The sequence below is a fragment of the Podarcis melisellensis genome, assembly GCF_964234715.1.
Source record: "Podarcis melisellensis genome assembly, chromosome: 14".
Taxonomy (NCBI): domain Eukaryota; kingdom Metazoa; phylum Chordata; class Lepidosauria; order Squamata; family Lacertidae; genus Podarcis; species Podarcis melisellensis.
Genome location: NC_138546.1, coordinates 37,952,845 through 37,978,867, shown reverse-complemented (window position 1 = coordinate 37,978,867; position 26,023 = coordinate 37,952,845). Strand labels below are relative to the sequence as shown.

Genomic DNA, 26,023 nt, shown 5'->3' with positions numbered 1-26,023 from the left:
ACCAAGTGGAACTAACCAGGAGTAGATCCAACCCATAGTCTTTACTCGAGGTTCCAGTTTTGTCTTTTGGATTTCTTCACATGGATGTTCATCATTGACCTTCTTGCAGAACTGTTCAGGGTACTTGAGGAGAAAGAGTTTCCTTGGAGTAAGCCCCACTGAACTTAGTGGGACCCAATTTTGAATAGACGTGTATAGGATTCTGCTGCAGGGCACCCCAGGAACCCCAAAGGAAAAAGCAACAATCCACAATGGTGCAGACATACTTGGGAAAGTACAAAGGATCCATTTAGTTTCAGTTATAGATTTAGTTTCAGTTATAGAAGCAGGAGTGCAGTGAGGGGACCCAAAGGTTGCTTTATCTACATTGCTAATATCAAAGGGAGAAAACTGCTGAGCACAAGCTTTGGTTAAGTGCCTAATATTTAGATCAAATGCTTTTGGGCGGGGAATAGAGCTCTGCTCTCAAGACAGTTACAAAATTATTGCAGATCACAAGAACTGGAACAACCACTTATTGAAAATATAGATGGAAAGAATGCTACATTTCAGACCGAACCGGATTTTAAGCATGCTCCATGCACCCGCAGCAAAGTTTCCTGTGAACAATGGTTATTTTCCCCAAGGTTCTCTTTGACAGGTGGCAAACTGAAGGACACTGCATTGATTCTTAGGAAGATGTCCACAATTGTAGCAGACTATGTTGAGGATCTGTCAGAAGTAGCTAAATAATGCAACAATGAAACTGTATTTATCTATTTTCTGTACCACCGTTCATCCAAATATCACAGGGTGGGTTACAATATTAAAAAAGCAAAACAAAAATGCATACTGTACCATAATAGCAAATAAAAACAACAGCAACCCCACACAGAGAGATTAAAAGTCCATAGATGGTTTAATTAGCCTGTTTTTGCCTGGTGCCTAAACAAAGGCGGCAGGAGAGCCTTGCCAAGGAGAGCATTCCACAAGCAGGGAGATACAGCAGAAAAAGGCCCTTTCTCGTGTTGCTGACCTCTCGACCTCTCGTGGAGGTGGTACACGAAGAATTGCCTCCAGTGATGACTTTTAAAGTCCTAAACGACTTTGGCCGTATATACCTGAAGGAGTGTCTCCACCCCCATCATTCAGCCCAGACACTGAGATCCAGCTCCGAGGGCCTTCTGGTGGTTCCTTCACTGCGAGAAGTGAGGCGACAGGGAACCAGGCAGAGGGCCTTCTTGGTAGTGGCGCCCGCCCTGTGGAACACCCTTCCATCAGATGTCAAGGAAATAAACTATCTGAGTTGTAGAAGACATCTGAAGGCAGTCCAGTATGGAGAAGTTTTTTAATGTTTGATGTTTTAATTTGTGGGAAGTTGCCCAGAGTGGATGCATAATAATAATAATAATAATAATAATAATAATAATAATAATAATAATAATATTGCAGGGTCCGGACCAGTTCATAAGAGGACAAGCAGTCCTTGAGGTATTGCGGCCCTGAGCCATTTAAGGCTTTATAGGGCCCGGAAACTAATTGGCAGCGACAGCAGCCCAGTCCAGGATTGGCAATATACAGTGGTACCTTGGTTTAAGAACAGCTTAGTTTATGAACAACTTGGATTAAGAACGCTGCAAACCCGGAAGTAGGTGTTTTGGTCTGTGAACTTTGCCTTGGATTTAGAACATGTTCCGCTTCCTGCTGAGTGTGTTCCATTTGTAAATTGAGTCCCCCGCTGCTATGGGAAAGCACGCCTTGGTTTAAGAATGCTTTGGTTTAAGAACGGACTTCCAGAACGGATTAAGTTCGTAAACCAAGGTACCACTGTATACTCAAACCGTATTACCCTTTTCGGACTGGCACAGCAAGCCAGATGTCTTGGGGATGGAGTGGGGTCCTCCCACGTGGTCAAAAGGGGACACAAGGTCTCCCCTATCCAGACGCTTGTCAGTCTGGTGGGAAACTGGCTGGGACTCGGCCAATTGCAGACTGGTCAAGGGACCAAGTGAGGGCAGAGGCCTGGCTGCAACCGGGACCCTTTAAAGGGAGAGTGGAGTCCGAAGCTCAGCTTCCTGTCAAAGTGGAGCCATCATTGCTGGATTGCCCCCTTTCCCGCCCTGTATATATTCTCTTGTTGTAGATGGTCCACCCTAAAGGTGAGCAGCACATGGACACTGCTATGGAATAATAATAAATAATAATGAATGTTTATTTATACCCTGCCCTTCCTAGTTCAAAAACCGGGTTCAGAGCGGCTAACAACAAATTTAAAACACTTTAAAACACTTAATTATAAAAGCAGCATAAAATACAGTATAAAAACATGAATAACAATAAAAATCAAAAATCAAATACTCAGTCGCCGAAAATGGCTGCCATAGGCAGCAACAAAGGAAGTGCTGGAACTCTGTCCCAATGCATATTTGTCACAAAAAAAGGACTGTGGCTATTCCTCCCGAAAAAGTCCAGAAGTATGAGGAGTCTGACCATGTTTTCACCCGGCTGACAAACACAGCCACCACTTTTCGCTGTTTGAGGCAGCAGCTGGGACTTCTGTTAACATGGCCTCTAATCGAACATCTCATGGCCTATAGCCTTCAAGGCTATGGAGAACAAGATTAATGAGGAAGTTGTGGAATGTTCAAGGGCATCACGTTTAGTGAACTAATACGATCCGGAGACACTAATGGTGAGTAGTTCTTTTTTTAAAATGTCAACTATCTGTCCTGATAAGTGACTCATTTCTAGCCTGGGAAAATTATTCTGATTCTTTGACAAGAGCACCAGCTCAACAAATAGAGTGCACATTGTGTACACCATTGGGCTATTCATCACCAAGCTACTACTGCTAGTTGAAAAGGGTCTCTAATAGGAAGACTCCCAAAGTAATAAATCATTCCTACGACATCCAATTCGCCTGGATCTACCGGCACCTAGGCTCCATCTGCGTTATACATTTAAAGCAGTATCTGAAAACTTTTGACCGTCATGGCTTTCTCCAAAGTATCCTGGAAGTGTAGTTTGTAAGGTGTGCTGTGAGTTGTTACGAGACCCCTTAACCCACAACTACTGCACTATTATTGTATCAAGAACACAGCCCCATCTGCACCATACATTTAAAGCAGCATCATAAACAGCTATGGCTCCCCCCAAAAAACTCCTGGGAAGTGTAGTTTGTTAAAGGCATTTATGGTTGTTAGGAGAACCCTTTTCTGCCTCCCAGAGCTACAGTTTCCAGCGTTATCTGGGAAGATTGTAAAACCATTCTGGGCATTGTAGATCTGTAAGGGGGACGCGGGTGGTGCTGTGGGTAAAACCTCAGCGCCTAGGACTTACCGATTGCATGGTTGGCGGTTCGAATCCCCGCGGCGGGGTGCGCTCCCGTCGTTCGGTCCCAGCGCCTGCCAACCTAGCAGTTCTAAAGCACCCCCGGGTGCAATTAGATAAATAGGGACCGCTTACCAGCGGGAAGGTAAACGGCGTTTCCGTGTGCTGCGCTGGCTCGCCAGATGCAGCTTGTCACGCTGGCCACGTGACCCAGAAGTGTCTGCAGACAGCACTGGCTTCCGGCCTCTAGAGTGAGATGAGTGCACAACCCTAGAGTCTGTCAAGGCTGGCCCGTACGGGCAGGGGTACCTTTACCTTTTTAAGGGGAAATCTCAGCATCCCTAAAGAAACTATACTTTCCAGGATACTTTGGAGCAAGCCATGGCTGTTAAAGTAGTATGATACTGCTTTAAATGTACAGTGCAGCTGCAGTATTAATGGCTGTATGAGCAACACTGTACCTCCACTGCCAAAGGCTAGATCCAGCAGACTGTTCTTACGTTCTTAGATGGGATGTCGTGTTGAAGCGAAGAGCAGAACACACAGCTGTTCTGTTGAGCAATGCCTTTGCATTTAGCCTAACACCTAGTTTGGCTTCAAGGCAGGCACAGAAAACTAGGCGTAGAAAACCATATGATCAAACACACTCAGAAAATTTCTAGCTTGAACGTTAACACCTCCCACAAACTATGGCCCACTCATTGATTACAGGAGATTAATCACTTGCAAAGAGCCAAGTTGCTATTAATTAAGACAAAGTGGAAGAAATCCAGTTTCTCTCTCTCTCTCTCTCTCTCTCTCTCTCTCTCTCACACACACACACACACACACACACAAACACGGAGAGGGAGACTACCACAAGATCTATATGTTCCTCCTTTTAATTCATTGAGATTGCAGGAGATTTTACAAAAGCAACAACAAGTGAAAAAGTAATTCAAATTCCAGTTACCTTTGTTAGCTGCTGTTCAGAAGAAAACCCCAGGCCAAACACAGTGTTTGCTCGGCTATCAGCCCACTGGCCAAACTTCTGTGATGTTTTTGTGAAGGTCATATTAGGTGTGATTGTGCTATTTATAATCACCTGGAGAGAGAAGGGGGGGGGATGGAAACACAAAACAAAAAGAGGTACACAATTCAGAAAAGAATATCAGGATTACATATTATAGGAGAAACAGCAACTTGCCAAAAAGCTTGCTGTGCAAAAGAAATATTCCAATGAATAACAACAATAAGCATATTGGTACATGGGCTTCAGCTGCATACCATACTGATTTGACTTGTATATATTTATGTTTCTCCTTTCGTTTATTGTCTTGCATCAATCATTAAAAAAAAAGAACAGATAAGAGATATTCATATCCATTGCTAGATTTGAAAATGGAATTCAACTGCAGAGGATTGCTCTTCCACTCCTGAGTTCAGTGAACCTACAAGTCAAAATCTTCCAAACAGTCAAAAGGTTGCTTTAACAGCAAGTTCAGACCAGAAGAGCAAGAACTGGACTTAATACCGGCGCCTTAATTAAGATGGTGTTATGACAGCCGTAACAGTAGTCAGGGCTAGGGCACTTCATAACTTTCAGTCTACAAAGGAGACAACTTATTTAAAAAAACAACAACTCAAGAGTCTGGTGGCTCTGACACTATCTAGTTGTAACCCCTACATAAAACCCCATACATTAAGTCGTTACTATTCCTCATGTTGCAGGTTGGGGTCGGGGACTGAGGCTGTGAGCCGTGTGATTCGCCTAAAGCCGCAAAGTAAGTTCATGGTAGAGGTGACATTTAAGCTCTTAGGTGCTACATTCCAACAACATTTTCTCTTTTCAAAAGGAAAAACAGGTCAAAGGCTTGCATCCAACGTAGCGCTAAGTTAAAGTTGCTTTGTGATATACAGTACTTGTTCTGCTGGCATGGTTGTGCAAGAGAACAGAGGCGTAGTGTGGGTTGTCAGCACCCGGGGCAAGGCAAGTAATTTGCGCCCCCTAACCCGTGGATTTGCGCCCCCTAACCCATGGATTTGCGCCCCCTAACCCATGGATTTGCGCCCCCTAACCCTAGCCCCCAGGAGTTGCGCCCGGTACGGCCGGGCACCCCTGCACCCCCCACGCTACGCCACTGCAAGAGAATGCAAGAGCAGGTTGCTGGTAGCAGAGGTTGCAATTTGTTCTGCAGTGAGTTTCTGCTAGAGTACTTGCTGCACTGGATTCCCCTGTTTCACAGCATTAAAACTCACCTGTCCAGTGGTGAGAAAAGAACGCGGGGTGGTACCCAAGGTGGGCACAACAGAAACATTAAACACAGGTGGGCCAAATGAAGCCAGTGGAAGGGCCCTCACTTTGTTTTCCTCTCTTGCTGAGTGGCAGGCCACTGATGGAGGGAAGGGACTCAATATCTTTCGGCAGTTGCCTGGGCTCACACTTCCCAGCAAAGCCCACTGCCACCAGCCATCACTTTAAAAAATCCTTACAATGGCCAGAGAGAGACTGCTCTGAGGTACTGATGTAGGCTGCCCAAGAGTGACACTGCTATGTAAGCACACTTGGGAAGTGGGGGAGCACTGGCAAACACAATCAACCTCAGCAAAGGCTGGATCCGGCGCTATTGAGAAGGGAAGAGACCAATGCAGCAGTTGGGCCAGGCAGGCAGGGAGGCAGGTGGACAGGAAAGGAAGATATTATACTCTCTCCTTCTCCTACAGGCAAAGATGGAGAAGACCTGGGATGCACGCCAGTTCACGTTTGTTAAGAAGCACATTTGAAATAGTTTCCTTTTGCAGCAGCCGGGATTTAAAAGAGGAATATATTGCACAGGAAGCAGACACTGATAAGTCTCTGTGATTCACGCTAAGCGGCAATTAAGGCAAACTACTGGGGACCCAGCTTGAACCTGAATGGAGGAAGACGCAGTCCTGCCAATCATATGCGGAACAAAGGAGCTCCATTCTTGTTGCAAAAAATGAGACATAGCAAGAGAACATTGATGGGAGAGGAAAAGAGCTAAATTAGTCCAGGAATGCCTGCAAAACACAGAGCGCTTAGCACACCCACCCAACAAGGCTTTTTGACATGTAAAAAAGTTCATCAAATCTAGGAATATGGGGCCACATCACCATCGGACCCAGAATTTGCAAGTCTTTCATGCAATTAAAATAGAGCTTATCTTCTGATCAGGGAAAATGGCAGCTGAAATATCTTTAAAATCTACTACGCTGCCCTTATTTTTAAGGAAATCCATCAAAATCCAAACTTCTGACATGGGTTACCATATATCCAGATTTTCCTGGACATTAAGCAATTTCAGTCTGGGACACTGTTTCTGAAGGCCAAATCCTGGCTATGTCTGGGATTTTCCGGACATATGGCAGCCCTAACTTCAGTGAACACTGAAGAAGTCCTTTTGGTTGACATGTGTTGGGTTTTTTATATTTAAATTGTTTGGTTCTTTACCATTATATTTGTGTTATAAATCTTGTCATAGCAATACTTTTTCTGATCCCAACTTGTTCGTTGTCATTGGAGGCAAGATTCATCACTGTTCGCTTTGCTGGTTTGCCAACCCCTGAAATGCCCCATGAATCCAGGGACTGCTAGTTGTTTAACCTGACGACATCACTTCTCTGCTGTTTCAACACCAGCTTCTTGTCCTTTGCTTTGCAGAAAGGATGAACAATTGCGACTCCTCTTTTTTTTTTTTTTTGCCTTAAAGGTAAAGGTAAAGGGACCCCTGATCATTAGGTCCAGTCATGGCCGACTCTGGGGTTGCAGCGCTCATCTCGCTTTATTGGCCAAGGGAGCCGGCATACAGCTTCCGGGTCATGTGGCCACCATGATGAAGCCACTTCTGGCGAACCAGAGCAGCACACGGAAACGCCGTTTACCTTCCCGCCAGAGCAATACCTATTTATCTACTTGCACTTTGAAATGCTTTTGAACTGCTACGTTGGCAGGAGCAGGGACCGAGCAACGGGAGCTCACCTCGTCGCGGGGATTCAAACCGCCGACCTTCTGATCGGCAAGTCCTTGGCTCTGTGGTTTAACCCACAGAGCCACCCTAGGATTACTTTAAAACAATGCATTTTTAAAACCAGGTATCTCTACCTATGAAAAGCTGAAGCAGTGTGTGAGATGAAGCCAGACAACTGCTAGATTTTATATGAGGGATGAGGGAGAGATTACCCATTGTTCTGAAACCTCATGCAGCCTAATCTAATTAAGACTGCAACAACCTCCTACACTCCAACATTAGACAGTGACTAAATGCAGACTTGGTGGCTTCAACACCAAGCCCAGACTCTACCCTGTTTTTGCTTAATATCCAGACTGGTAAAGACCTCTCACTGCTTTACTTCCTTTTGGTTAGTCCAAATAACAAGCATTGGCCAACTGTGGACCATACATATTGGCTATCAAAATGGATATGCAGATTAATATTTTTATTCATGGCCGACAGAGGGTACCAATAGATTTCTTTGACAGCAACTAGCGGGGTAGGTTGGCATTCCAGGAGGATCCAGTCATTTGCAAATCCAGACTGCAAATGACAGTAAAGTAGAATCCCTTTATCACACCCACTCAGGGGCTTAATACGTTTGATAAATGAGGTCATTATTCTGCACGGTGCTTATTAGATTTACACTTCCTTCTCCTGTTCTCCAGTTTCATCACAGATTACATTAGTGCTCAGGGAACTCTTAAAGCATATTGGAGCAGCTATTGTTGACCAGATTGCTTGGCTTTTTTTGCCTTGTTATCTACCAGGACTGGAAATTCAATGCATAGACAATCCTACTCATCCCAATAGTTTAAAAGTTCCTTTGCATATAGTTTCTGGTTTCATAGGCCTCATAAGCTGGTAGGCCACTAAAACCCTAAGAAGAGCCTGCAGGATCAGGCCAATGGGCCGTCTAGTGCAGCACTGTGTTCTCACAGTGGCCAATCGGATACCTATAGGGAACCCACCAGGGTTAAGGCAGCTGCCTCAGGCGGCAGAACTCCAAGAGGCAGGGTCCTTGCCAATTCTGCCACAAGATCTCGCTAGAACCTGCCGCTGCCATCACCCCTTTGTGGGCAACACCACACAACCCTGCGAGGGTAGACTTTGGTCAGGAGAAGTGGGGCAGCACTTTCCTGTTTCACCTCAGGTAACAAAATGGGACGCCACCCTCCCAGACCCCATCATGCACATCTCCTTTGCTAGAGTAGGCAAACAACAGATGCTGGCATAAGACAGCTTTATAGATTCCCAAAAAACCCCACCAATTATCCCACCTTTCCCTCCCACTACAAGAATATGCATAGTACATTATAACTTTGGGTGAGCATAAACAACACATAAATGTATTTTTATAATGTGTTTCTCTTTCCTCTTGGTTTTAATGTATCTATGTGGTGGTACATTGTCTGTTTGGTTGTAAGTTGCTTTGGGTTGCCTGGACTAGACAAAATGACAAGTTAATCAATCAATCAATCCACCAAATTCCAATGGCTCTTATCCCTTTTGCCTTTGTTCCCTTATGCCTATCTTTCTATATTGTCAAATATTTAGCAAGGACTATGTTCCCCGGGTGGCGCTGTGGGTTAAACCACAGAGCCTAGGACTTGCCGATCAGAAGGTCGGCGGTTCGAATTCACCGCGATGGGGTGAGCTCCCGTTGCTCGGTCCCTGCTCCTGCCAACCTAGCAGTTTGAAAGCACGTCAAAGTGCAAGTAGATAAATAGGTACCGCTCCGGCAGGAAGGTAAACAGCGTTTCTGTGTGCTGCTCTGGTTCGCCAGAAGTGGCTTAGTCATGCTGGCCTCATGACCCGAAAGCTGTACGCCGGCTCCCTCGGCCAATAAAGCGAGATGAGCGCCGCAACCCCAGAGTCGGTCACGACTGGACCTAACGGTCAGGGGTCTGTTTACCTTTACCTTTATGTTCCGCTTAACGTCTTAGGAAATGCAGCATTACAAATTATGTCAAAGAAATGGCAGCAAAGTTACTTGTGTGGGAGTTTACGTGCCTTTGACGCAGGGTGCCAGGGAAGGTGCCATGGCTCACTGGAAAAGCATCTGCTCTGCATGCAGGATCAATCCCCAAAATTTCCAGGTAGGGGTGAGAATGTCTCCTCTCCAAAATGCTGGAATGCCACTGCCAGTCGCAGTAAACAATACTGAACTAGATGGGTCTTAACTTGGTACAAGGCAGCTGCCTAGGTTCATATGAAGAATTCAAGAACACTTGCAGATATTACCTGGTCCAATATCTCTCAGTATTCTCAATGAGAAGACAGAGTTGTGAATGCCTGGGCCTTTAGGGGCTGCTCCTTTTTACTTTTAGCATGACAGCGGGAGGTTAGCCAGTGAAACCTCTCCGGTTACTAGCGCTGTGCCAGAAGAAATTGGTAAGCTTCTCCCTTGAGGAGACCTCAGTTGCTAAAGAAATGGGAAGAACCTTATTTAGACTAGCAGCTAGCAACCCCTTACAGATGGAGAACACAGAAGATGGGTTGATTTTTAAATCAGACATTTCAATCACAACTTACGTCACTGCATTCAATGCAATGCTCTTTGGGGTTTTTCTTCATTTGCCCTTTAGGCACTTGGCATAACCATATCAGCCAAATAATTCCATGGCTTATTTTTAAATATGTTAACTAATAATAACTGAAGTTGCCATTATCTGTGCATTTTAGCATGGTAAAAGTAAGCAAATACTGTCGCATTTTATCTGTCTAGTTACCGATTTGCTCCTCTGTAAGCTGCTTTAGGGCAGGAAGAAAGCAGGAAGTTTAACCTATCAAGAGTCCTTTGGCACATTAAAAGGCAAGCAAATTTATTGTGGCATTAGCGTTCATGGTTGCAGCCTATTTTAAGGCACCACAGGAATCTCATTTTCGCCCCAACGTAGTGACATGGCTGCTCTCCAGAAATTTAGCAGGATGTCACTTTGCCTCCGGTAAGGCAAGCAGATGCTTGTGTCACAGAGCCAGAGTTGCTGTTGGATCAGGTCAATAGCCCATCCCGTCCAGAATCCTGTTCTCACAGTGGTCAACTGGATGCCTGTGGGAGACCTGGGAGCAGAACATGAGCACAAGAGCAAACTCCCCTCCTGTGGTTTCCAGCAACTGGTATTCGGAAGCACTGCTTCCTCCAACTGTGGATGCAGAATATAGTTATCATGGCTCTCTCCTGCTTTTTTAAAAGCCCTCCAGTGGTGGTGATCACTGCCTCCCCGTGAGAGAGAGTTCCATCATGTGACTGCGTTGCATGAAGGAGTATTTTCTTTTATTTGCCCCAACCCTTCCAAAATTCAACTTCATTAGATGTCCTCTACAACCCTTTCCACTTTTCTCCAGCAAGTGACAGGATGTTTGTAACATTCCAGTGAAAAACACTGCTGGGAGAGGCAATGTACAGGAAAAGCATAAGGCAGTGGAAAGGTTAAGTAATTCTTCATCCTCCACCACCAACCCCACCATCTTGCAGCAGCCATGGAGACTCACATGCCTAGACTTTAGCATTCACCTGCTGCCAGTTTTCTACTGGGCTACGTTCAATACCATATACAGCTCAGTACTGGGTTACTTGACACTAGGGCTGGGTGATATCTGGTTTTCAACATCGTGATATATCACCAGCTAAACATCGCAATATACTGATATATTACAATGTCTGAAATAAGGGTGGAGCTATGCAAAGGCATTGGCTGGCCTCTTGGTATTTCCCGTATCGTGATTTTTGCATAGTGTGTGTGTGTCAAAAAATTATGAAACCAGTATCACAATATAGACTTCAAACCGGTTTGGGGTGATCTATTGCCCGGCCCTACTTGAAACATCATCTTATCCTTATTTTCTGCAACAGACTCCAGAGCAGCATTTGAATTTTTGCACCTGGCTATCAGCCACTTGCAAACCAAGTGGAGATGCCTGAGCGCCAGAATGGCGCATGACGTCTTCACCATTTGGAGGTGCATGCCTGGGGATCATTGGATGTCGACTGTTTTCAGCAGTCAGAACGAATTTCAGGAACCAAAAACTTGTACTGAAAAATACGACTTTAGAGCCATATGGCCCCCTAATGGCAACGAGGTATTCTGTTTTTGCGACTAGACTATAACCTTGGTTTAAGGAGTCATTTGGCGCCTAGCTTATATATCTGAGTTTCTAACACTGCTGCAGAGTGACTCCAGACATTTTTGTTTTGACAAGTTCTTCTCCTTGGATGAAAGGGAGTTCATTTTGTACTGTTTTCAAACTATTTTAGCTGTTTCTATGATATGTCTGTAAACTGCCTTGAGACATACATAAAAGGTGATTTATAAACTAATAAAATTAACAAACCATAGCTATCTTCTAAAACGTAGCGCCACCCTGCATGGTTCTCATTGGATATCTGAGCACGTTCCTCTTCTCTTCTCTCTCACTTTTTAAAAAAGATTCAAAGCATGCACAAATCCAGCCACTGATCTCCTGCGCAAATGGACCTCAGGTACTCACAGGAGGAACAGAAGCATCTAAATCGAATTAATAAAAATATGTTTTGCAAGGCAGCAGGCAAACACCTGAAAGCAGCTTCACTTGCAGAGTTGCTAACAGACTTCGCAAACACGCTCTTACAAAACACCCAGAGATAACTTAAATTACCTTCCCATGAGGCAGAGACAGAAGCTTTAAATGTTTTCCTGTGGGTCGTGGTAAGAAAAAAAACCACAGCAGGAGGAACAAATTTAGCAAATTAAAAAAGAAAAAGAAAAAACAAGGAGGGAGGGTAATCAACACCCATTCTTGTAATTATAAGAAACAGAAATAGAATGGTTAAAATTAAGTGAATGTTTAAACCCAACCAAGAGTTGAGGTTTGTGAGGGATTGGGGGGAATTTATTCAGGGAGAGAAAACATGGAAGGGGCTACAGGTGTGTGACCGACAGCTGAGCCAGACCAGAGTCTGGTGATGCTGGAGCTTCTCTCTGATGGACTACAGGGGTCAGTAAACTTTTTTAGCAGGGGGACAGTCCACTGTCCCTCAGACCTTGGGGAGGCGGCGAATTTTATTTTATTTTAGAGGGGGGAATGAACAAATTCCTATGCTCCACAAATAACCCAGAGATGCATTTTAAATAAAAGCACACATTCTACTCATGTAAAAACACACTGATTCCCGGACCGCCCGCAGGCCAGATTGAGAAGGCGATTGGGCCAGATCCAGCCCCCAGGCCTTAGTTTGCCTACCCAAGAACTAGACTGAGTCAGCTAGCCACAGAGAGGGGAGGAAGAGCACTTGGGGCAGGGAGAATAAAAGGTGCAGTTTCTGAGGGAGAAGGTTAGCTGGGGCTGGATTTAAGATAAGGCTGGATTTGAGAAGAGGGAAAGGATTTGATCTGAGATGCTAGACAGGTTTCAGGGGAGATAGGGGGTGAGATGGGGAGAACTGATTCCGAGTTAAGTTAAACGTCCACACTGTGGAGACTATCCATAGCAAGAGTACAGAGCCTCTCAGCTTGGATAGGGAGGCCAGGTTAAGGTCCTGGGAAAGGTATACAGACAGGAGTGTCCTGGGAGGGGTGTGACTGAACCGGGAGAGGTAGATCTCGTGGGAATTCAGGCTACCTGGGTGTCAGTATAGCCAGGAAGGGAGAGTTCTCCTAGGTACTGAAGACTCCCAACCCAGTAACAAGAAGATCCCCTTGCTCATGAACCAAGGTATTAATCAGTGAAGTAAGTGGTATGGTGTTGAAAGTATTTAATTGTAATATCTAAGTAACAGAAACTGAGCTGAGCATTTTACCATCTATTCTAGAAACCTGAACATCTACCACCTGAAGTGCAACAACTGATTTTTAGGAACTGAAGTTGAAGAAGAGCTGTGCCTGTAGTGTTGTGTTTAAGCCTGAAACATCCTAGAGTTAGTTAAAGTAAACCAGATAACCTCTACCTGAAAGAACACATTTCCTGACCCATTTTGTTTCATAAACCTTTTTTGTTCAGTAAAACTTTTGATTATTTTCTGCCTGAGACTCTAATCATTAAGTTTTCCCTCACACAAGTCCCCCACTAGGATAATCTGTGGAAAATTGTAGAAATCCATGTAATTGCTGTACCGTGAGGTGGGTGCACTATTATTAATTGGGGGTAGTTAGCGGGAGTGGGTCAGCTGTATTATTTACAGATGGCATTAAGTGGTTGTGTCCGCTACAAGGTATATTAATTAAAAGTTTTCATTTTTGGATCATTAGAGTGGCTGGGTGGATTGGAAACTAAGTTTTAAGGGGAGTTCAGGGAGGGTATACCTTGGGACCTACTTTCAGAGTCCCGTATGAAGAAGTCTTTCCCCCCTACTTCAAACTTGTGTATTGAATTTGCACAAAACATAAACATTAAATTGTTGTTCAGTATCACAACTTGCATTACATATTTGCTGTAATGAAACAATACACGGGTGCCCTTATTTCGGCTTTAGACAAATCAGTTATTTAGATAGCCTCTCCAAAGATCTTTTTGAGTAGTAGGCAATGGGAAATCTCTTCCATGTTCATTGACAAAAGTAATAAATGGATGCCACACCATGTCAGACTTGTCGCTTTTGGAAGTTCCTTGTACAACCCTAGGTACTAAAGACTCCCAACCCAGATTCATGGGTATTTCTGACTGGTTTCCCCACTGCTGGGCTATCACCAGGCAGGCTGCAGTCAGAAGACAACCCATTAATTCCTTATGATCCTTAAGACAACTTCAGCTAAGGTCCAGCGTGAGGAGTGCTTAATGCTTGATTAAGCTGCATAACTTGTTAAGTGATAACGGAAATAACCGTGAAGACAGTGGTCCAGAGTTTTTGGTAAAAGAATACATTCCCATCATACATATATATATTATACATCCATCTTTTATCCAGGGTTCCCATACCCTTCCCAGCAGAGAGGAGGCAGCCAGTGGTTTATTTTAGCTAGTCGTATCAGTATCCAGTACCAGTGGAAGATGATTTTGAGGGAGGCTTCCAGAAGGCATGCAGATACCCTCTTTAAGGGGGGAGCTTTGCCAGATGGTGTCCCACCTGTTGGGCCTCTGTCTTTACTCCTACCTTTTCCTCTCACATTTGCCTTAAACCAGGCACCCCCATACTCGGCCCTCCAGATGTTTTGGGACTACAATTCCCATCATCCCTGACCACTGGTCCTGTTAGATAGGGATGATGGGAGTTGTAGTCCCAAAACATCTGGAGGGCCGAATTTGGGGGTGCCTGCCTTAAACCTTTAGAATTTCCCATACTATGCTCCAATATTACAATAAAGTGGTACCTCGGGTTACATACGCTTCAGGTTACAGATTCCGCAAACCCAGAAATAGTACCTCAGGTTAAGAACTTTGCTTCAGGATGAAAACAGAAATCGTGAGGTGGTGGCGCAGCGGCAGCAGGAGGCCCCATTAGCTAAAGTGGTGCTTCAGGTAAGAATAGTTTCAGGTTAAGAACGGACCTCCGGAACGAATTAAGTACTTAACCCGAGGTACCAGTGTATAAACTAGGAAGGCTGCTCCTTTCCATTCAGAGTTTGAGTTACAGCACAGAGACCCAAATGCAGTGAGGGGTTTGTAATCCTTCCCCTTTATGCTCCAGGTAGAATACAAAAGAGTAGCCTTGCAATGCTCCGAACCGTGACTTGTGTGCAACCCCCCCAGCTCTTCCATCATCGTTCCCCTAGAGATTGCGCCCTCCCCACTGTTGAGAAGACCTCAAATTCTATACAGCTCCTTTGACTCCCAATCACTGAACTGATGGCGCTTATCTACCAGTCTAGAATGGGAATCAGGGGTGAGGAAGCCAGGGTTAAAACGTTATGCCGCTCTTTCAATTAGGTCTGAAAAGAGGTCCCTGTGGCATCAGAGTGCTGGATGAAAATTCATGTACTTTTTCCAAAACCAGTGCCATGCTGTTACAGAATAATAATAATAATAATAATAATAATAATAATAATAAAACAAGAAACACAAAACTTTGCTGAATAGACTTAATGAGCACAAGCCAATGTCAAAGTGGTGCTCCACCTTCTTGCCACCACTCGACTGGTGACAGCTGCCAAACACTTTGCGACCATCTATTTATATCCGGGGTCTCGGCACATCTACCCTTTGATTATCAAAGCATATGCCCTACAAAGAATGCCAGACATGAAACCTGGGATTATAAATCAGTTGAAGGCTTTGCAGCCTCTTTAAAAAAAATGCACAAGAGATATTAAACAAAAATTCTAGTTTGTTCTGAACAGCTAATATTGGTTCTGCTCCAATTGTGACTTCCAAAATGTGGATAAACGGAGAGCCCCCTATAACAATACTCATAGTTTCATATGCAATGGAACATATGCAGATTTAATCTTTATTTATTATGTGCCACCTTTTGGGGTTTACATTGAATTGATCAACCAAGAGTCCCTTAATCAGATGGCAGCTCTAGCCCTTTCGGTCCATATCTGCACTATACATTTAAAGTAGTATTATACCACCATATATGTTTGTTCACTGTGCTGTGAGTTGTTAAAGGTAAAGGTAAAGGGACCCCTGACCATTAGGTCCAGTTGTGACCGACTCTTGGGTTGTGGCGCTCATCTCGCTTTATTGGCCAAGGGAGCCGGCGTTTGCTTCCGGGTCATGTGGCCAGCATGACTAAGCCGCTTCTGGCGAACCAAAGCAGCACACGGAAACGCCGTTTACCTTCCCGCCAGAGTGGTACCTATTTATCTACTTGCACTTTGACGTGCTTTCGAACTGCTAGGTTGGCAGGAGCAGGGACCGAGCAATAGGAGCTCACCCTGTTGCGGGGATTCGAACTGCCGACCTTCTGGTTGGCAAGTCCTAGGCTCTGTGGTTTAACCCACAGTGCCACCCACGTTGGGAGACATCTATTCCCCTCACCAGTAGAAGTAACATCTGTGCCCTTTGTCTGCTAAGCTAGAAAATGGGAACAGGCAGCAGCCCTGTCTTAAGTTGCTGCCTTGTTATTGTAGTGCAAACTTTGGAAACAAACAAAAGGCAATCTCTGTTCACAATACAGACAAATGCTATGAAGTCATTAAAAGCCATGGAAACCTAGAATTTCATACATGTCAGGAACAGTTACAGTTCAGCGGGGAGGAATACATTAGGGATCCCGACAGCTACATGAAGTTATAATATACATAACTGCTGCAAGGCATTCTTAAGCTGGATAGCCATGTGTGTTCCATTAAAATTACTTTGTGAAGATAAATACACCTCCCCTGAACTTTCACTGTACTTCCCATAAGCCAGACCCAGTAATTCGCTGGTGTACAGAACAAGCACTATGATTAGTGAGCAGGCATCTACTGACGTATTTCAATTTATTGGAAGTTGGATGATGCTCTGCGGTGCAATGGCGAAGATATAACAGCATGAAACTTCCTTTCATAGGAAAATAAATCTCAAAAGCTTCATCCGAACTGCAAACTAGTGACAAACCGAGTTTTATAAAGAGGCATTAGTGGGGACACAAAAAGTAAAACTCCCCGCCCCCCAAAAAACCCTAGCCTAAGGAAGAAGAGGTGTTCATCGTCAGTATGTGCAGGACTGTGTGTAATTCTAATTGTGCCACCTCAAAAGAGCAACTAACATGTTCAAGAGGATGAGATGCCTTCTCTGCGAAGAAAGGGCTGCAACATTTGCACTTTTCATTTAGAAAGCAAGATGATTAAGAGGAGACATGACATTTATATTATCATGTATAGTGCGCAAAGAGACCACTTCACCCTCTTTCAACACTAGAACAGCTCAAAGATAAATTCAGGGATAAAACAGTACAATTAAAAACGAAACATGCTTAGAACGTTTAAAAACAATTTAAAACATAATCAAACCATCACGTAAGTGTTCTAATCCCAGTCAGTACCACCCTGGGAGGTAGGACAACACGCTAATTTAAAAATTGATTAATGAAATCTCCTTCCACCGTTTTGTGAGAAAGCCTAATTTCTCAGTAAGCACACCAAGCTGAAAGACTTCAAACAGCTTGGGACTCAGCTACATTAGTAAAAAAAAAGGGGGGATCTGAATGCATTATAAGCATGCAACACCAGATGGTGCCAGAGAGCACAAAACATTTCTATAACTTTTTTACATAGTGCTCAGTGCAATATATACTTCTATATTCCATTATGAAATGACAAAATCTACTTGTTCTCCCTGCAGTCCACAGAAGTTAATTTGTCTGAGGCCAGCTATTCAGTGCTGCAGTTATTTTTTTTCAACAGGTAACAACAGGTAACTTGATTAGAACAAAAAGAAGTTTGGGCAGCCTTGTCCTTTGCATGGCTCTCAAGGGAAAAAGAAGGCAACAGCTTGTGCTCTTTCAGATCTGCATCCTTTTAGGTCACCGTTGTTCTGAAGGAATAACAATGTAGGTCGATTTTAATGAGCTGTCTGGTGTGTAGTTTTCCCCATGCACTGTGCAATAATTTTCATGAGCTCATGCCTTTTCTCCAGAATAATCCCTCTGTTAATTCTCCCCCTCTCTTTTACCTGCAATATTCCTTTTTATCAGGTAGCAAAGACACAAGTTAAGAGTCCTCACAGCATGTTCTTCATCTGCTTTGCAAGTTTGGCATTGCAACTTGCATTACAAGTTGCATTATTTCCCGTGAACCCATCCTGGGCTAAAAATGCCTTAAAATGTTCCAGTACAAGTTGAATGTTGGACCAACTGTCAAATCAGTCAATTTTTAATTGTGTGTAGGCAATGATCGTTACAATATAAGAATCACAAAAGCACATTTATCAAAGACAAAGTTTTTAAAAAATCAGTTTTGGGAACTGCAAATCATCAAAACTTAAAATCGCAACATTCTCCAAAATAATTTTGATTTTAAAATCCCCCTGGCAGACAACACTGTTTGGGGTCCAAAAATTAGTCCAGAACCTTCATGCGGATTACGTGCATATAAAACTACCCAGTAGGTAACAAACTTGTCTACATCCATCAGCAACCATATAATTTTGAAAACATCTGATTGGCCCCTTGGAAAATTCTTTGATATACGGTAGATGAGCTGTATCAAATGGCAACACAATATACATAACACAGTGTCTTCAATCTGGCCTGATATGCAAGCACAAAGGTGGTCATTTGTTGATCTGTTAAATAATTTACCAGCCAGATTTCCAATTATGCTTGAAGAATTTCTAAGCTGAGTAAATGGGTGTTTAATAGGAGGGGAACTGGTTTTTCAGTTTGCTCTGAAAGGACAATGTGTCCAATGTAGAGAGGTTCTTTCAAATCAGTCCTACTGAGTATTACACTCATCTTCACTTTCATATGCCATAGTAAATACATACATACACAAAGTGGATTCTATGTCTTTTAATGTGTCTTTCTTTGACTTTTAGTACACCCCTGTTGAAGCAGCAAGGATGCTCATTAGTAAAAGAACAAAAATAATTTCTCAGTCACAGTGGAAAGTTTCTCTGTAAGCATGCTTTAATGGAATTGCTTCATTGCATATTTTAATTATGTGTGTTTATATTTTAATGGGATTGTTTTATTGTGTATCTTAATTGTGTATTTTAATTATGGATGTTTAACATTTCTGAGGTTGCGCAATTGGCTTTTATGCTTGTAAACCATCTAGAGGTCTATTGCAGCATAAAGCAGTATATTAATGAATTAATTGATGATTTCTGGGGGGGGGTCAAGTGATTTTACTGGTGTTTTTCTTATGGTCAAGAGCTATCATGAAACATTACATGTAGCTATTATATGCATTGCCTTTTCTGTGAAAAATAAAAATGAGGTGATAGTAGTCATAGATTGATTAAAGGGTCTGCTACTCTGTACCACTAACTGCTGTTGCAAAAGGGATCCTGATTATATGTAGTCTTATCTAGAAAGGTTGTTCTGTCAATGCCAAGATAAATAGCATTAATGGGAGCCTGCCGCATTTGACAAGTCTAGAGGTGGTCTGCATGTAATCCTCAGCATAATTTCAGACAGGTGGCAAGGAGAAGGAAGAGGAGGTGCCAGAGATAAAAAAGTTGGGTGCCTTTCCCATCACAAGCTAGCAATCTCCCAACAGTATAATAGATTCCCTGTCCCTAAACTAGGTCTATTAATAGGCACATTCCCTATTTTCTCCACAATCTATTGAATGTTTTACTGACAATGGAACTTACCTGCCAGTTGCATCACTTGGTTAGACAAAATACAACCTGGGAACTGAATCTCATAATCTTGCTAATGTAGTCTGGATGTTAACATTCTGAATAAGATGAATGGTGAGGCAACAAGAAGGAAAATGCAAATTGGTGCAAATTGATGCTAACTCCAGGTGGGAATGTGCTTTCTGGTTGAAGGCGAATATGTATTGAGATGTTATTACATCAATAAAAAATGTGGCAAGGCATGGCAACAGATTACATGGAAGTAGCTGCCTCAGCAGCCGAAAGTCGGATGACATCAACAAATTTTGAACTAGCTTAAAATTAAGAGTACCACTTTCCTCTGCCAAGTGCTGGAGGCTATGCACTCCAGGTACCCACATTTAGCACCTAGCTTCACCACAAGAAAGATGGAGACAGACAAGCAAGAGGTGAAGAAAAGTGTTTGAGATAAGTTTCACATCCCATTGTGCATGCATACGTCCCTCTTGTCCCACTGTAGCCTTTGAACAAAAAAGCTCCACAGGTTGGTGTTTTGATTATTATTTTTTTGGTGGTGGTGTTGTTGTTGTTTTGAAACAACAGAAAAACTCTCTAGGGACTCGGCTACACAACTGCAAATAAAACATTTTAAGTGTGTTTTAAGTGCAATATACAATGTGACACTAGATGGCAATGGTGAGCCTTATGGAAAATTAAATGTATTTTTTAAAAGGCTTTTTTTAAAAAAGCATTTTCAGAACGGTTTTTATATGTGTGTGGATTCTAACATAGTCTCTACCCACAGGTAACACGTGAAGGGGGCTTTTAGATGTGAAGGGAAGGTGAATTAGTGAGTGCACAACCACACACCATGAACCGCAGTAACACTTTCAAACAAAACACCCTTAACACTCAGAGAGACGCCTGCCTGGCTCCTGCCTCACTTGCAGCAAAAAAGGCAGATTTTCTTGTCTATCTACCAGTGTTTTTCTTTTGCAGCCCCTGCAACATGCTACCTTAGGCAACAGACCAGTAGCACTCAGCAGGTCTTGTCAAAACTTAAAAAGTCTGGTCTGAATTAAATGGCCACATATCAGGTGCAATTTTCAAGTTTGGTACAAACTTTTCTGAGAGATGCAGCTATTATTTTTTAAGCGGAAGAGTCTAGGCACACTGGAACTCACAGCAAGCCTGCAGAGTATATAACACAGACTCTCATTTACCTCAGGGTAGAAGGCCATTGTTGGTGCATGCAACAGTACCCCAGCAACCTTTTAAAACTGGAAAAGCCACTTCCCACAGAAAAAGCAACAGCAGGGAGGGGAGAGTTGAGCATTCTCCCTGCCATTTATCTAACCCAAACTGTGCACGGTATGAATGTGACAACCAGTGGAGTAGCAGCAAATTCAGAAGTGGGTGAATTTTGTGATAGTAATAGCCACACGCCCTCACAGCCACACCCAGTATACAACTTCCAAAAGCATTATTGCATAATTATAACAATGTTATACAACCAGGGATGCGTTGCAATGATTAATGCAGTTCTCCATATATTGCCTTTCAAGCTAGTTCTACTATTTTCTGTGTACATACATTCTCAAGTGATGTGAAGTGCTCCAATATATTCTTTCGGGGTGACTTAAGTTGTGTTTCCCCAGAAGTTCCCTTGCACCTAAAATAACTTGCACACCATACTCTTGAAACTGAAGCACCTTGTGCTTTCAGCGTTTTTAAATGCTCAGCTTTAAATGCGCACCACTGGTGGCAACCAAGTTTGCACGCATGAGCGTGGGTGTGTGAGCACATGTGCAAACATACACAACCGGCTGCAGCACCCTGTCAATGCATGTTTGATGGCAAACCCCTTTGCAACATTTTGCTTTTGTGTGGTGTGCAAAATGCCCTCTTTATCCTCAGCAACTGGTGGGCAAGAGAAACAAGCTTCTAGGCTGCCTACGAATTGCTCATGGGTAACCTGGAATTTGTCTGACACTCAGTTTCAAGTTGCAAATTTGACCTTGCCCTGCACACAGAGGCAGAACACCAGCTTTACCTGCAGAAGATCCCTGGTTTAATTCCTGTCATCTCCAGCTGGAGATGTAAATATCCCCTTCTCTGAAACCCACTGCCAGTCGGTGTAGGAAGTACTCCCCTAGATGGACCAGTGGTCTGACTCAGCAGAAGGCAGTTTCCATGTTCCTATCATAGCTGTCAAGCGTCCCTTATTTGGCGGGACAGTCCCTTATCCCAGCGCCATGTCCCGCTGCTGTCCCTTATTGATGATGTCCCTTAAATTTCCCGGGTTTCAAAGGAAGCAGCTCCTCTCCCTCCCTCCCTGCCGGCCAGTGAGGAGGGAGGCTCCAACTGTGTTGCATGGCTTCACTGCTCACCCAATAAGGAGTCTAAGAATGACTGGGGGGGTGGAGCTTGCATGCCTTGTGCCGATCAAATCGGCCATGTTGCCTGGGGACTCGCCTTTGCTCAGCGCTTCCCAGCAGAGAGGTGACGGTGATTTTCCTTGCTGCATCCCCTTTGCCGGGTTGCTGCACTATGGGAACCACCACTTGAGGCTTTGTTTGGCTGCTGGTTGACTAAAATCCCTTATTTTGGCTGCTGATCCCTTATTTTCAAGGCTGCCGGTCCCTTATTTTCAATTCTGTAAGTTGACAGCTATGGTTCCTATGAGTCAACAACTTCACCCCTCCTATGCATTTAGCACTCTAACTGGCTCAAGTGGTATTAAAAATAGGTTAGAAACCCTTCTAATCCTCCATGTGTTCTATTCTGTGATGTCTTTACACATACACCTTCCCTGCGTTTCTCTTGGGGGAGTGCCATAGCTAAGCGGCAGAACACCTGTTTCATATGCAGAAGGTCCCGGCTTCAAACTGGTATCTCCAAGCAGGGTTTGGAAACTCTGGAGAGCCACCATCAGTCAGTGTAGACACTGAGCTAGACAGACTGATGGTATAAGGTAGCTTCTTATGTTAAAATTTCAGGGTTTCACTACAAGGGCATTGGGGTCAAATTCCACAGCACTACATCTAAATCAAGTCACATCCCTGATTACCTTTAGAAACAGGGGTCCTGATGGAGGCGACATTACTGCCAAACCATGGTTTAGTGCTGCGTGAATGAGTTGGTTGTGGCAGGGAGCAATCTATGGCTTGTGCAAACCACAGTTTGCAAGCAACAGCAATATATAATTTCCCTAAAACACAGAAATCAGGTAAGCAATTGGCTGGCCCAAGGAGAGACAATGTTGCAGGCATATGGCTTGCTGCTATGCCTGAATGACGCCAGAGACCGCTGCTGTGATCATAAAATGAGGCAAAGGTTGCAGCCAGTTTTTGTAAGTTACCTTGAGCCTATGAAGCTCAAGTCATAACACTAAGTATTGCAACAACAACAAAAACCCAACCAGAACAACATCCTGTATCAAAGAGATTCTTAGACTCACTATCTCTCTGTCTAGAGATGCAAACCTTGAGCTAAAACTCCCATCTTTTTACCTCCAAAATAAGTTTCTACAACCAATTCTGCTTGGAAGGGGGAGGGAAGAATGAGAGAAGCAATATTCCTTTGTCCATTAAACAAAACGGTTAAGTAAGGCACCCACACAATTAAAATGTATTTATGAAATACAGTTAGCAGAGAGCTATTACTGATCATAGCTTTTCTGCAACACTAAAATTACAGTTTCATTATTCATGTCTTCCTTTAAGAACCCACAGAACAGCTTAACAAAAACTCCCAGCAATTTCCCATCTAGGCACTGAAAGGAGCTCCTCAGCTCCACCACTGCCACAATATGATAACCTTACTAGACAAATTACCTAGGTACCTCTTATTCCAGCCTTGTAAATAAGCTCAAAAAAGTTGATAGAGATTTTGTTTGTTTGTTTGTGTTTGTTTGTTTGTTTGTTTGTTTTACTAGTTTGGTAAGAGACTAGTAGCCTGTTTTTCCATGCTGGCCACCAGGGATTATTATGGGATAGGGAACTCTCAGCAGCCAGCTGTCTTCTTAGCAGACATTGTGTGTATCGTAGGGGGAGGAACCTACATTTTATCAAACATACTGGTAAAGGAGAGATGGGTTTCCTGTCCTCCACAGCCAGATGGAATCCAAACAGACTGAAGAACAGAAAGGTCTGTCCCTCCTCCTCCAGCACTCACTTGCAAGAAATTCCTGGCTGCCTGTGGCTATCAGGTGAGTTGGTAAGTAAAAGCCTTTCTAAGTCATCCTATGCTTTTCTTCCAATGAAATGCATACGTTTTCATGATTAACCATACACCCCAACTTTCCTGCAACAACTAAAGTTTATGAAATATGGACAAGCCTATTAAAGTATATATATCTATATATATATGAGAGAGAAATGTACATGAGTCACATTCATACAAATTTCCCCACTTCAATGATATTTCAATTCTGCAAGCATGCCAGATGTATCTGCGGCAACCTCCTACCTTGGTGCCATCCACACTGATTATCCGATAGCTGTTTCTTGTGCTGTCATAGAAGTAGGAAACAGTTACAGCCTGCTTGCTTGCAGGTACCCAGTTCTTCTTGGTGGTGTGGTCAATTTGGAACACATGCGCTCTGGTGGTGAAGATGGGCTGCTCTCTGGAATAGGGAGGGACAGGAGAAATGGAATGCATCATGAGTTTGTGAAAGATGGAAATGCCGCGTCTGTTCTGCCCTTGATCAACAACGTAAAGTTGATCAAGTCTAGCCCAGTGTTGAAACAGCTCAAGATGAGAACTCTGGAATTCTGAAGCAGGAGAGCAATGCTACAAAGAGTTACACCACTCAAGTCTTATACCTATTCTGATCCATATCACCTTACATTTTACCTCCTCCTTATCCTGGGAAGTGCCAAAACTTGCTAACACCGAGCTTCTTCTTCTTAAATTCCCACACTATTACCAAATAGCCAAATTCCACAGCTCCTTTTCCTGCATGTGTCACCAACCACTCACAGCTGTGAAGTTATAAGGTTTAAGTAGCTGTTTTCTTCTGGGAGAAATGGTTGTGTGTGCGTGTAAAGAGAAAAGATCATGAGATCCTTGAAAGGATGATGGAATAAATATGTCAGATAGTTATGTGCTCCATGATCACATTCTCTTACCACCACCACTTTGAAAGACAATAACGATTTTTAAAATATATATTTTTAAAGCTTTTAAATGTAGACACTTAAAACAGGAAAACGTCCCATGCCCAGACCTGTGGCCAACTTTATGACAAATGTGTGTATTTTCAGCTAATGCTAGAAATTACCTTGTGCAAATAGCAGAGACAACTGAAGCTTAGTACTGTAATTCAGGTACATAGTTTAATACACAACACACGTTTCTAAGCAGGTGGCTCTGGTGAATGCTAATGCAGCAGGACGATAAAATGAATTCAAATATAATGTGAACAGCCAAATGGCATACAGGAAGCACCATCATTCTTCCCCAATCCCCTTCTGCATTCTAATAAGCAATCTCCAATGTAGATCCACGCATATAAAAATGACCAGTACCTAGAAGAAGATTGTGTCATGCATTTTATCTACAAAATGCAAAGGTTCCCTAGAGTAAAGCTTAATTTAAAAAATCCACAGTTTGAGGGATTAAAATTCTGCTTCTTGGTTTCATTCCAGGTGCAGGATTCTTATAGCAGGTATTCCTCACAAACAAGTAAAGAACTAGTTTCCACCAGTTCTTGCAATTCTTCCTTTTACTTTGCCTTTTTGTAAGCGACTCGGTACAACTTACAAAAGTAAAAAAGGAACATGAGGTATCAACCACATTAAAGCTACATATGTATTCTTCCTCAACATTCCCAAGTGCCACAAGTTCCAGGGCAGTTTAAAAAAACAAACAAACTAAGGTCAGCGTCCTTCTGGAGAGAGGGAGAGAGAGAACGTGCTGCAAACAAGCATGTGTGTGTGCGCGCGTGTGTGTTGAGCTCAAGCACCCAAAAAACCATCAAGTCTCCAAAACACAGAGAATGCTCTTGGACATTCAGCCAGCTGCACAACTCAAGCCTCTTTCTCCTTCGCTGACCACAACACAACTGCTCTTCTGTTTCTTCTCTAGCCCCTAATCAAGCAAAATGTGGACCACAGCTAGTAGCCAAGAGCCATCAATAAGGAAACAGTTTCTAGTCATCAAGGATGACTGAAGCAGCATTTTTGATGAAGACTCTTCCACCTGCAGAGAAGGCTCCACATGCATAATAACCAAAACCTTGTCCTTAAATGTCCCCCTGCAGTAACACTCCTTGATATAGACGCATAACTCCACCTTTTAACAGGGCTCAGACTAACAGACCCCAAAGTGTCCCTATTTGCCAGGGACAGACCCAGATTAACAGATGCTGTCCCGGTTTCTGATTTGATCCTGGAATGTCCCACTTTTCCTTAGGACGTCCCTATTTTCATCGGAGAAATGTCGAGGGGGATGGAGTTATGTGACCTCCAAGCCAAGGGGATAACTATACAACCTTTAGAAGACATCTGAAGGCAGCCCTATGTAGGGACTTTTTAAATGTTTACTGTTTTATTGTGCTTAGATATATGTTGAAAGTCTCCAGTCAG

At 43.4% G+C, this 26,023-nt stretch overlaps 1 protein-coding gene and 1 long non-coding RNA gene across 2 annotated transcripts in view; both read right to left on the bottom strand.

Moving 5' to 3' along the window:
• Positions 1-26,023, bottom strand: part of LOC309356934 — a 177,115-nt gene that overhangs the window by 28,936 nt on the left and 122,156 nt on the right. The gene's annotated exons all lie outside the window — the stretch shown is intronic.
• Positions 1-26,023, bottom strand: part of HOMER2 (homer scaffold protein 2) — an 81,231-nt gene that overhangs the window by 22,968 nt on the left and 32,240 nt on the right. The window contains exons 2-3 of the mRNA XM_081888710.1: positions 23,904-24,060; positions 4,262-4,393 (exon numbers count right to left, since the gene is read on the bottom strand). Coding sequence (XP_081744836.1) covers positions 4,262-4,393; positions 23,904-24,060 — 289 coding nt within the window. The remainder of the gene's footprint in view (positions 1-4,261; positions 4,394-23,903; positions 24,061-26,023) is intronic.